At 37.5% G+C, this 12,489-nt stretch overlaps 1 protein-coding gene across 1 annotated transcript; it reads right to left on the minus strand.

Moving 5' to 3' along the window:
- Positions 1-1,852: 1,852 nt before the first annotated feature.
- Positions 1,853-3,340, minus strand: LOC128641673 (homeodomain-interacting protein kinase 4-like). The gene has a single exon (XM_053694206.1). The coding sequence runs from the start codon at positions 3,338-3,340 to the stop codon at positions 1,853-1,855; it is 1,488 nt and encodes a 495-aa protein (XP_053550181.1).
- Positions 3,341-12,489: the final 9,149 nt, after the last annotated feature.

Here is a 12,489-nt window from a genome sequence, read left to right on the forward strand (position 1 = left end):
CGCTTAATGCCGCTCCTAACAACACTTGTATTATGCACAGCAGTGAAGGGGTTAATTAGGTAGCTTGAAGTTAGCTTGTAGGGTTAATTTTAGCTTTAGGGGTCTATTTATGAAACAGCGGATGCTGCTTCCGACCCTCTCCGCTTCAGTTCCGACGGAAGCGGAAGTTAAGAAGCAGCGGTCCTAAGACCGCTGCTCCTTAATTTGTCTGCCACCTCTGAGGCTTTTGCGGAATGGATCTTGTCGGTATAGGCTGGAACGCAAGCTTTTTAGCCTCACAGCAAAACTCATAATGGCTGCGCTATGGGAGTCCCATTAAAAAAAAGTAATTTTTACGTGTGGGGGACAGACGTTGGGTTACAGGCTAAAAGGCTTGCGGTACAGCTATACCAAAAAGACTTGTAATGACTGCGGTGCTGTTTTAACGCTGAAATTACCATTTTTTTCAGCGTTAAAACACGAGCGCAAAACTTGTAATAGATAGACTGCTATAGACACGTGCACACTCCTAAGCCCCTTATCACATATATATAGAAGAATATTTAGCTATTTTATGTCTATTCATTAGGTCATTGCAGATTTTGTCAGCTCCCCATAGAAAACAAAACACAGATTATAGTAAAAACATTTTATTGCTTTAGTTTAATGAATTAATTTGTATTAAATTGTCCTTGTGATCGGAAGCATCAGCCTCCATTTTACTATTCAATAAATCACTGCTGGATTGTTCGGTCTAATGTCCTGGGGTAGATGACAGAGAATCTTATAAAGCTGAGGGCAGATACACAGTTCTTGCGTCTGTAGCGGTTTGTAGCGCTTGCTTATTTTGGTCGTATGATTATTAAGGTATAGGGGAAAATAAAATCCCCATCTGTGCTGGACCTCTCCAAGACTGATGTGTCCGTAAGCGAATTCTCCATCTGTGCATACAAAAGACAGTGATAATTAATACCCATATTCATAGTGTAAGCTTTAGTATATTACAGAAAGATTATTTTTGTACAAGAGAACAATAGCTAAAAAACTATTATAAAAGTTGTTGCTCTATTACATATTTATACAGTTTAGGGGTAGATCATCCCGATCCGATGCTAGCAGCCGCAAATGTGCAGGGGGCGGCATTGCACAAGCATTTCACCAGAAATGCTTGTGCACTGTTAAATGCTGACAGTGTATGCAGTTGGCATTTAGCGATTTCAGGCGCACATGATTTGCTACAGAGAATCATCTCCGCCCGGCACTTGGTAAATCTACCCCTAGTTCTGTTTTAAGTTCATAATCAAAGTTAACAGCAACATTATAAGTTTTCTTATTTTTCTTATCTTTCAGTTTAGGTTGCATCAGTTGCAGTTTGACCGTTTAAAACTGCTGCTGTTTAAAGTAGAGATGTTACAAACTGAAGAACAGCTTTAAAGAAATATCCATAACAAAATAAACATTTGCAGTTTTAATGAAATCTATTAAGGGCCCATAAGTAAAAAACATACATGATCTAACTCATCTGTGTCATTTAAAGCCTAATTACCCTTAACTACTGTATGTTTAACCCCTGCAAAATGGTTAAACACACTTGACGTACAGCACAGGACCCACAGAGAACTGCTGGTCCATAGAGGAACCTGCTGCTGATTTGATCAACACTCAGATGTGCAACTAGTGCTGCTGATTGGATCAGGGCGGTTTCCACTCATGACTTGCAGTTCTCGGTGGGTTCCGAGCGGCACTTCTACTGAGTGTTTAAACCCCTGGAGGGATTTAAACACACACTAAAGTAGGGCGATAGTCTTAAAATGACATGCTCTAACAAATTAAATAGTTTTTTGATCATGAGTTACAAAACGTTTACTCACCATTAAAATATGCGGCTAGTGAGGTTTCTGAAACATAATCTGATCCTGTCTAATGCAGACACAGATTTATAGCTGTAAGCTCCTTCATTAAGCAGCTGCTTGGAATCACCAGGCTTGTGATGGACCTTTGAGTGTTTTGCATCATGTTGTTCTATAGTCACCATTACTGGATCATCTCTTGGGTTATGATAAGGTTGAGCTGCATTGCTAGCTGGAAAGACTATGTAACAATCTTGACGTGCTGAACAATTTTTTTGCATTTTGGTAATCTCTGTTTCCTCTTCCCAAATGTTGATCTTTACTTCTCTTGGTTCTTCAATGCAAACATTGACCATTTGGTCAAGATTGGTTTTCAGAGAAGGCTTAGGGGCCTGATAGCCTGGGAACACATTGAAGTGTTGTTTTTTTGCTTTTTCAATTGAGTTCTGGAAAGTGTTTTCATATTTGTTTTTTATTTCTCTGACAGATATAAAGGGATGTCTCATGGCTAAGTTAGGACTTATTCTTTCATGGGAATCCCATGTAAGCATCTGCTTTATCAAACTGACCATGTTCTCCCTGTCATAATATTCAGCCATGAAGTCATTATCTGAATAAGATTGAGCATTGATCAATTTGAGCTGGTCCAGTGATTTCAGAAGATATTTTCTTGTTTCATAAGGTATTATTTTGGTTTCAGACCAGTACTCTTCTGCTGATTTTAGTGACCACTTGCTCCCGACATTTTTATCAATTATCTTTTTAAAAAAGTTGAATGTTTTGCCTCCTGCAGTCAGCAATTGGCTCTTGGGCATTCCATGGGTGTCATAGATGTAGCGAATTTGATCGTATTCATGGGCTCCTGGGTATAGAGGACATCCAGTGTGTAATTCTCCAATGATACATCCAAGAGACCACATGTCAATTTTGGAAGAAATAGGCAATCCCAGAAGTATTTCTGGAGACCTGTAATATCGTGTCTGCATATAGGGGTGTTTGAAATATTTGGCTTCCTTTGAAATACATGCATTACCAAAATCAATAAGTTTGATCTTGAAGGGATTTTTTGCTTGATTGACCAGCATTATGTTCTCTGGTTTTAGATCTGTGTGCATGATGGAAAGTTCTTGTAACTTGCCTAAAGCAATTAGGACTTGAGTTGTTATGGTCCTGATGTGTCTGATGGGAAGCGGTGTAAAAGAGTTTTGCTTCTGATAATCATAAAGGCTTTGCTCCAGGAGTTCAAAAACCAGATAAAATTTGTCACTGTCATTAAAATGTTCATAGAAACGTATGATGTTCCATTTGTCCGAGTCCACTTCTTTTAAGGCATTTAGCATCTTAATCTCATGCCAAATTCCATGCCTTTTGTCATCATCATTTTTATGGATTTTTATAGCCACATTTTCCCCACTGTTCTCCTTCCTGCTCTTCACCACCTCTCCAAAAGCCCCTCTCCCTAAAAAGTCCATAAGATAATAGTAGTCTGTTTTAGATTGAAGACGCTCCATATCAGCGCTTTCTTCTGTACCTTACAAAATACAGAGCTCCAACTTCACTCCTTCCTCCAGCTGAGCTCAAGCATTGTGAACTGAAACTATAAACTGAACTTTAAACTGAAGCTTAGACCACCTGTGTAACCATCAGTAACATTCTGTGGTTACCAAGGAGTCCGGATTTGTTGTAGCAACAGAGATAAAATGGACTCCATTTTTTTACCTAACATCAATTCGAAAAATATAGATCTAAAAATGTTGAGGTGGTGAATTTGTAAATTTCATGGTATTTATAAGTCTTCGCTTAACTCAAAATGCCTCTAAGTTTCATGTCAAAGCCCTTCAATATCCTTCAATACATAGCTCAAGTGATTATTTCTACCAGACATTATATTATTGTCCTTAAGGCCTTAATCTGTGTTTAGTAATCTCCCACCTGCTCAATGAACTCTAGTCCTTTATATTGTCATTATTAATTAAAAAGAAAATAATAATTAAGTGCTGCCCTAAACTTGAGTTTCATGTAACAATGTGAAATATAATTTAAATAACGGTTTTCTAGTTCTGCATGGCACAACAATTTAACTTAAGAATTTAGATAGTAACACACTATGGATAATGCACCCTGTGCTAACGTTAGCGCTCCACTTGTAATCTAGCCCAGTACTGGGAGTTATTCTACATTTACATAATAATAATTCTGATAAAAAAAATTCCCAAACTGTTGCCTTTTAATGACTGTTTCATCCCACAAAAGGCAACTCGGCATTACGCCATGCTTACTTCCTATAAGTACTATACTGAGATTCGTATATAATAAGAATTACTCTGTGTACAGTTACCAATGCACCAGGGAACTCTGGGTAAGATCTGCAAATTAGATATTTAAGATCTAACTTTATTTGTTTCAATGAACTGTTTATAACATAGCAATCCCCTATTTGTGCAGGAGTGTGCACCCAGAAAAACTCTACACTATTAACCCCTAAACCAACACCCCCCATTGTAAAATACCCCTTACACTATTAACCCTCTAACTGGCACAAACCCCATCTTAAAATACCCCCTACCCTATTAACCCTCTAATTAGCACACACCCCATCTTAAAATATCCCCTACCCTATTAACCATCTAACTGGCACACCCCCATCTTAAAAAATCCCCTACCCTATTAACCCTCTAACTGGCACACACCCCATCCTAAAATATTCCCTACCCTATTAACCTCTAACTGGCACACATCCTATCTTAAAATATCCCCTACCCTATTAACCCTCTAACTGGCACACACCCCATCCTAAAATACCCCCTACCCTATTAACCTCTAACTGGCACACATCCTATCTTAAAATATCCTGACCCTATTAACCCTCTAACTAGCACACACCCCATCCTAAAATATCCCCTACCCTATTAACCCTCTAACTGGCACACACCCCATCCTACAATACCCCCTACCCTATTAACCCTCTAACTGGCACACACCCCATCCTACAATACCCCCTACCCTATTAACCTCTAACTGGCACACATCCTATCTTAAAATATCCCCTACCCTATTAACCCTCAAAATGCCACACCCTCATTGTAACCTCCTAACCCCTAACCTAAGACCCCTTAAGTTACATTAAAAAACCTAAACAACGTAAGCAAGTTTGGTGAATACCATCTTGGGGGTTTAGCGATAGGGTTTTGTTTGGGAGGGGATTTATTTATTAGTATAGGATTTTTGGTTTTCCTGGCAAAAGAGCTATAGGGCTCCATTTATTAAGCAGCGGATGCTGCTTTAGAGCCCCATCATTTCAGGTCCATCTGAAACAGAATTAGGAAGCAGCGTTCGTAAATCTGCCCCATAATCACTTCTGCCCTTTGCAGGGTATAATTTTTTGTCAGTTAGGTTATTTCAGTGTATTTTTTTTTTTACAAGAGGTTTTTTTAGGCTGGCAAAAGCGCTAAATCACTTTTATTCTTTTCAGATAGTTTTTTTTAGCATAGGATTTGTTAAGATATATATTTTTTAAATAGGATTTTTTTTTCTAATACAGAAGTGCTATGATTACTTTAAGCCACTGCCCAACAAATGCTCTTCTCAGATCAGTTTTGGGGGCCGATTTATGAAGCAGCAGGTGCTGCTTATTCAGCGTGAGCCTTTAAGCTTGCCGGAAACCGGAGTTCAGAAGCAGCAGTCTTAAGATCATGCCAATCAGATACGATCGGGATGACTGACACCCCCTGTTAGCGGCTGAATGTGCAGGGGGTGGCATTACACAAGCAGTTCACCAGAAATACTTGTGCAATGATAAATGCCGACAGTGAATCATGTCTGCCCAACATTTGATAAATCGGCTCCTTAGTATTAAGGTTTTTTTTAGGCATGGACTTTTTTTAAGGGCATTTTCTGTAATACTAGTGATTTTTATTTTTTGCAATGGTAGTGTTTCTTTTTTTAATGCAACATAGAGGGTCTTGTTGTTAGGATGTTAGGGGGATTTGCGATGGGGGATTGTGGCAGTTGGGGGTTAATAGTTTAGTGGGTATAACTTATGTATGCTCTCATTTGTGCTGGGCAATGTAGTGGTTTAATGATTAATAGTGTAGTGTGGTAATTTGCCGTGTGGTGGTTTAGGGTTTAATAATGCAGGGGGTAGAGAAGTATAGGTGGATTTCAGGTGTGTGTAGGTGTGTTAAAGTGTGCGCAAGAGGCACCAAGCTGCTCCAACCCTATAGTCCCTCAAGTTAGGGAAAAAAGATATGCAAAAGAATGAAAAAGCAGGAGAAGCGCTAGTAAAAGCTAAAGGTGCTACAATGAAAACAAAGTAAAATGATTTGCTATGCAAACGAAATGAGATAAAATAAGATAAAATGACTTGCTTTGCAAATATAATTTAATAAAACAATCATAGAGGTACAAATCCTGCAAAAATAAAGCGAATAAACATGGAGGTATTTAAAAATCCGACGTCTCCGATATGTAAAAACACAAATTAAAATTAAAACAAATGACTACTGTTGCCAATATAGACCTTGTCTCGATATTATGTAGAGGAAGTCGACATAATAACTAAAGTCCTCAGATGAGATAAAAAGAGGATCAAAGCCGGGTAAAAGTAAATCCGTTTTTACATTCAGGCGTACCGTCCGTGTATTAAGAATCACCTCCGTGAGGCGTATGTATATCCCGTGATGTCACTGATCGGGAGGCGTCGTCTCTGTAGGGAAATCCTATTGGTCAGGATAACTTGACAGATGAACTATAGCGGCCGCTATATTGTAGATGTTGAACCCCGCTCTTAGTTTTCTCCCTCTTACAGGGCTTTCTCAAGAATTCTTGAGAAAGCCCTGTAAGAGGGAGAAACGCGTTGATGAAAGTTACAGCTACCTTACACTTCATTTATTGTCTATAAGGACTTTAATACTCTGTTGAAGTGACAAGTTTTTTCAGCTACCCACGGAGAGCACGAGGACTGCATTGTGAAGGGCCACGCGCCTAAGTTAAGCCGGTTTCAAGTTGCACATCAAAGTCCATTTACTACAAGGTCTATAAGAGAGATCTGGATATACTATGACCCTGCGTGCGATCCTGCACTAAGAGCGGGGTTCAACATCTACAATATAGCGGCCGCTATAGTTCATCTGTCAAGTTATCCTGACCAATAGGATTTCCCTACAGAGACGACGCCTCCCGATCAGTGACGTCACGGGATATACATACGCCTCACAGAGGTGATTCTTAATACACGGACGGTACGCCTGAAGGTAAAAACGGGTTTACTTTTACCCGGCTTTGATCCTCTTTTTATCTCATCTGAGGACTTTAGTTATTATGTCGACTTCCTCTACATAATATCGAGACAAGGTCTATATTGGCAACAGTAGTCATTTGTTTTAATTTTAATTTGTGTTTTTACATATCGGAGACGTCCGATTTTTAAATACCTCCATGTTTATTCACTTTATTTTTGCAGGATTTGTACCTCCATGATTGTTTTATTAAATTATATTTGCAAAGCAAGTCATTTTATCTTATTTTATCTCATTTCGTTTGCATAGCAAATCATTTTACTTTGTTTTCATTGTAGCACCTTTAGCTTTTACTAGCGCTTCTCCTGTTTTTTCATTCTTTTGCATATAGGTGGATTTCAGCCAGGTACTTGTCAAAATTGGTTAAGATTAAAAAAAAAAAGAATATTATTACGAGTATAAGGGAAGGAGACAGAAATTATACCTATGCCTCAGAAATTAGACAGGCGTTCTTCAGGTATTATCAAAAATTATATTCCGCAGATTTGATTGATGAAGGAGAGAGTCTGGCAAAACATTAAAAGACCAAAAATTGCAGCCCCGATCAGCTACAAACCATTAATCAAAGAACGGGTGTAGGATCTAGGGAGTGCCTCAGGATGGGCGAAGGATATCGAAATATTAAACTAGTATATAAATATTAATACAATTGATTAAATGTATCTAAATTGTGTAACTAAAGTATATAGTTGTATTAGATTTTATTATACAATATATTAACAGCTAGACATATTTGACCAGTCATACAAAATCTTAACATAAAAACATTCATGGAGTGATAAATGATATGAATGTGTCCAAAAAAATAGTAGTATAGTTGAAAAAACAGAAAAAAGTGAAAAATTAGAAAAAATATTTAAAATTTGTGGAAAATACAAAAAAAATGAAAAATTTGAAAAAATTGTAAAACTAGTGAAAAAATTAATAGGAAAAATATAATTGATGTGATGTTCCAAAATAGTCAATAATACATAATGTAATTACCCGTAATACCAGCGTTGTTTGTAGGTGAGCGGTGAGCATAAACTGCTCGTTAGCACCGCAAGCCTTACCAACAAAAACTCGTAATCTAACCGTTTGTTAATAATAATATGTGCTCACAATACTTTGTTGACTCCATTATCACTTTAGTACATAAGAAAGGTAAAAATCGTGAAGAACTAGGCTCCTATAGGCCTATATAACTTTTAAATATAGACTATAATATCCTGACGGCAATCATAGCAGAGAGGTTGAAAAAAGTAATGGGAGAGATTATCCACAAGGATCAGGCAGGGTTCATGCCAGGTAGGAATGTTGTGAGAAATATTAGACGTGTTCTATTAACCCTGGATTATTATCATAACAGAAATCAAAGAAACAAGAAACAAAATAGGGGAGACATGGCCCTGTTAGCAACAGACCCAGAAAAAGCATTTGACGCTATTACATGGGATCACTTATTCACAGCACTAAACAAATTTGGTTTCCAAGGAAACCTACTTAGTCTGGCTAAATTGATATATAATAACCCCAGATCACAACTCCTGATAAACGTGGAATTATCACAATATATCATTCTACATAAAAGGACAAGGCAAGGATGTCCACTCTCGCCTTTACTATTCAACATCTCACTTGAACATTTGGCAATTTATCTAAGGCAAGAACTATAAGGTATTAGAATCGGCAAGCAAAATGTAAAAATTTCATTATACGCTGATGACATAATTTTGTTCTTATATAATACCTATAAAAGTATCCCGAAATTTTTATAAATAATAGATGCTTATAGTAAATTTTTGGGGTATAAAATGAATATGAATAAATCAGAAATATTATGGATATATAAAAACTATAATAGCTTAAGAAGAGATGGATTCCAAGAAGTCCAACAGATAAAATATTTAGGTTTGAACCTAAGTAAAAATCTTAGTGAATGGTATAAGCTTCATTTATATGGAAATATTTGATAAATTGCAGCAGGAGCTAGCGAAATGGAATATTTATAATCTATCATTAATGGCAAAGACTATGCTAATTAAAATTATTGTTTTTCCCAAAATTTTCTTCTTACTACAAAACCTACCTCTGTTTATAGAGAAAGTGGATGTACTTAAATATAACAAAAGCATAGCTCAGTTCTTATAGAACAACAAGAAACCCTGATTAGCTATTGATAAACTGATACATCGCAGGAAAGAGGGGGGTCTAGCGCGCCCGTCTCTTAAATATTACAACTTGGTTGCAATAGTAAAATTTGCTGTAGATTGGTTGTCTGAGGGAGACTACGTAACATACTATAATCTAGAATCAGGGATAATAGCACCATTTGATCTTAAAGTGACATGAAACCCAAAATATTTATTTCATGATTCAGATAGAGAATACAATTTGAAACAACTTTCCAATTAACTTCTATTATTTAATTTGCTTCCTTCTCTTGTTATCCTTTGCTGAAAAGTTTATCTAGGCAAGCTCAGGAGCAGCACAGAAACTAGGTTCTAGCTGTTGATTGGATGCTGCATATATATATGTTAATTGTGATTGGCTCACACAGGTGTTCAGTTAGAAACCATTAGTGCATTGCTGCTCCTTCAACAAATTATAACAAGAGAATGAAACAAATTAGATAATAGAAGTAAATAAGAAAGTTGTTTAAAATTATATTCTCTATCTGAATCAAAATTTTTTGGTTTCATGTCCCTTTAAGGCAGCCCTCTATACTGAATGTAAGAAAGCTCCTAGTAAAATCAGTGAAATGTTGACTTTTACTAATATTATATTGGCATGGCAGAAATATTGTATTATCTTGAATGAGAGATTTCAGGTATCTCGGTACCGCCCAATAACAGGCATGCTAGACTTTGTTCCAGGTTTATATGATCAGGTCTTTAAAGAATCGAAAGGGAAGGGACTGATATACTTGGTACAGCTTAAACAAGAGGATGCACACAATATACAATCATTTGCAGAAATTGCATCTAAGTTTCAGTTACCAACGAAAAACTTTTATGCATATCTCCAAATTAGGAGTTATTTTAATCAACAATGCCATTAATATGGCAGGGATTGGGAATGGCAGGAAATAGTCAGTGCTTAAATTATATAGAGGAGGGATAAGATCAATTGCAGTATGGTATAATTTACTAAAGGCCAAATTAGGGGCAACGCATTTAGATAATCTGAATACGTTTTTCCCCCAAACACGGACACAAGATATACAAAAATGTATTAGTAATATGGAAGCCGCTACAGTGGTTTGTAGCTGGAAAGAATTGCAGTTTAAACTATTGAATAACTACTATTTAACCCCAGATAGAATAAACAAATGGGCAAGTATATCACAATGATGTAAATGCTATAAATGTAAGGCAGATAAGGCTGATATTATGCATTCCAATTGGTCCTGTCCGAAAATTATACAATATTGGGGGAAAGTGAATTTTTGGCTCAATAAATTCCTACATGTTAAGATCTCACTATCTCCAATAAATGTATTCTTGCTATATGATGAATGTGAATATAAAGGTGATAAACAGCTGATAAATCTGACTATTATGGCAGCTCGTAATATTATACTTAGAAACCGGAAGGCCGTGGAAGCTCCTCGGTTAAAAGAACTAGTAAACACCATGAAAATGCGTCACATGATATCAAGCCTTTTACGGAAAAAAATATTAAAAACCTTTTTTTCTAAATGTATAAATATAATCAAGGAATGGCCACTTACAGCACAAATTCAATTCATCCACCCTATGCAGAACGCCCCTGAGTTTATTTTAGTTATAGTAAAACACTTTCTCCCGCAACAGTGGGGGATGATTAGCTAATGACTAACATATGGGGGGATCTCACGGTGGGGGTGTGAGAGGAGGAGGCTTTTGTTCCCACTTTGTTTTGTAGCTTCTGTCTGGTATTAGGTAAAACATTTAAAGGGTACCCTCATAAAGGTACAGTATATAGGTTAAAGGTATACTTGATCTGATAACTGCTAAAAACTACGAGTATATAAGGTAGAATTATAAAGACATATTATGCTCTTGTCATAATTAAAATGGGTACCCACAGAGAGATATGCAGTTTAAAACTATATTTGAATCAGTATGTGACAATATCTATAAGTTTATATGTTAATAGAGGTATACAAAAATATCACGACTTTAATGTACAATTAATGGTGGAGCTGTGTCTCCAGATATGACACCTGTAACTTTATTCTGTTTTTTTATTATCTTTTATTTGTATCATTTGACATTCAATAAAAGTGATTTAAAATAAAAAAAAAGCCCCCCAAAATAAAAATAAAAAAATCCTCAAACTAAGCCCCAAATAGGTACTCACCGTTCCTCAAGTCCGGTGGAAAAGGTCTTCTTCCATGCGGCTCCGTCATCTTATATATTCAACTGGAGCGATGGCGGCACGGAGCGGAGGTTACGGAGCTGGCTTCTCCAATGCACGGATCCTCAGTGGCGGTCCTCAGCGGTGGTTCTCAGCTGCGCTCCTCAGCAGCCGTAGTCCTCAGCGGCATGGAGGCTCCTCTACATGCGATCTTCCATCTCACACTGAAGAGTGAATGCAAGGTACCCTATATTTATTGGGGTATATTGCATTCCTATTGGCTGAAATTTGAAATCAGCCAACACTCTACCGAAATCGTATCCTCTGCTAAGGCTTTAATAGCCGGACAGATAGTTCAGCATGCTAAGGCACTGTGGCTGAGCTCTGTAGCAACCCAAGGGTTGCAGGTTAGATCCCCGGCGAGGTCCACTCAGTTTTTCATCTTTCCGAGGTCAATAAAATGAGCAGCGCCTTGAGACCCTTACGGTTGATTAGCCGCGCTTTACAAGTACCCAATACATACATACATTTGAACAGCCAATAGGATTTCAGTAGCTCTAATCCTATTGGCTGATTTCAAAACTTCCGCCAATAGGAAAGCAAGGTAACCCAAAATAAATGCAGTACCTTGCATTCAATCTTCAGTGTACGACTGACAGTGGATGGAGATGAGCCTCCATGCCGCTGAGGAATGCCGCCGCTGCCTTTGAGGACCGCCACTGAGGATCCATGCATCGGGGAAGACAGCTCCGCACATCCCCTCCGTGCTGCCTTCATTCCGGATGAAGATAGAAGATGATGGAGTCGCCTGGAAGAAGATCTTCTCCTCCAGACTTCAGGAACGATGAGTACCTATTTGGGGCTTAGTCTTAGACTTTTTTTTTATTTTTTGGGTGTCTTTTTATTTTAGATTAGGAGTTTTTGGGCTGGAAAAGAGCTGATTGCTAAAAAGGCCTTTTAAGGGCTATTGGTAGTTTAGTATTAGATTAGGGGGTGTTTTTATTTTGGGGGTATTTTTATTTTTATAGGGGTATTAGTTTAGG

The sequence above is a fragment of the Bombina bombina genome, chromosome 11 (genome assembly GCF_027579735.1).
Source record: "Bombina bombina isolate aBomBom1 chromosome 11, aBomBom1.pri, whole genome shotgun sequence".
NCBI classification, from domain to species: Eukaryota; Metazoa; Chordata; class Amphibia; order Anura; family Bombinatoridae; genus Bombina; species Bombina bombina.

What these genes read in the sequence shown, in the direction of transcription:
- LOC128641673 (XM_053694206.1), bottom strand. Translation starts at nt 3,340, where the DNA reads ATGGAGCGTCTTCAATCTAAAACAGACTACTATTATCTTATGGACTTT.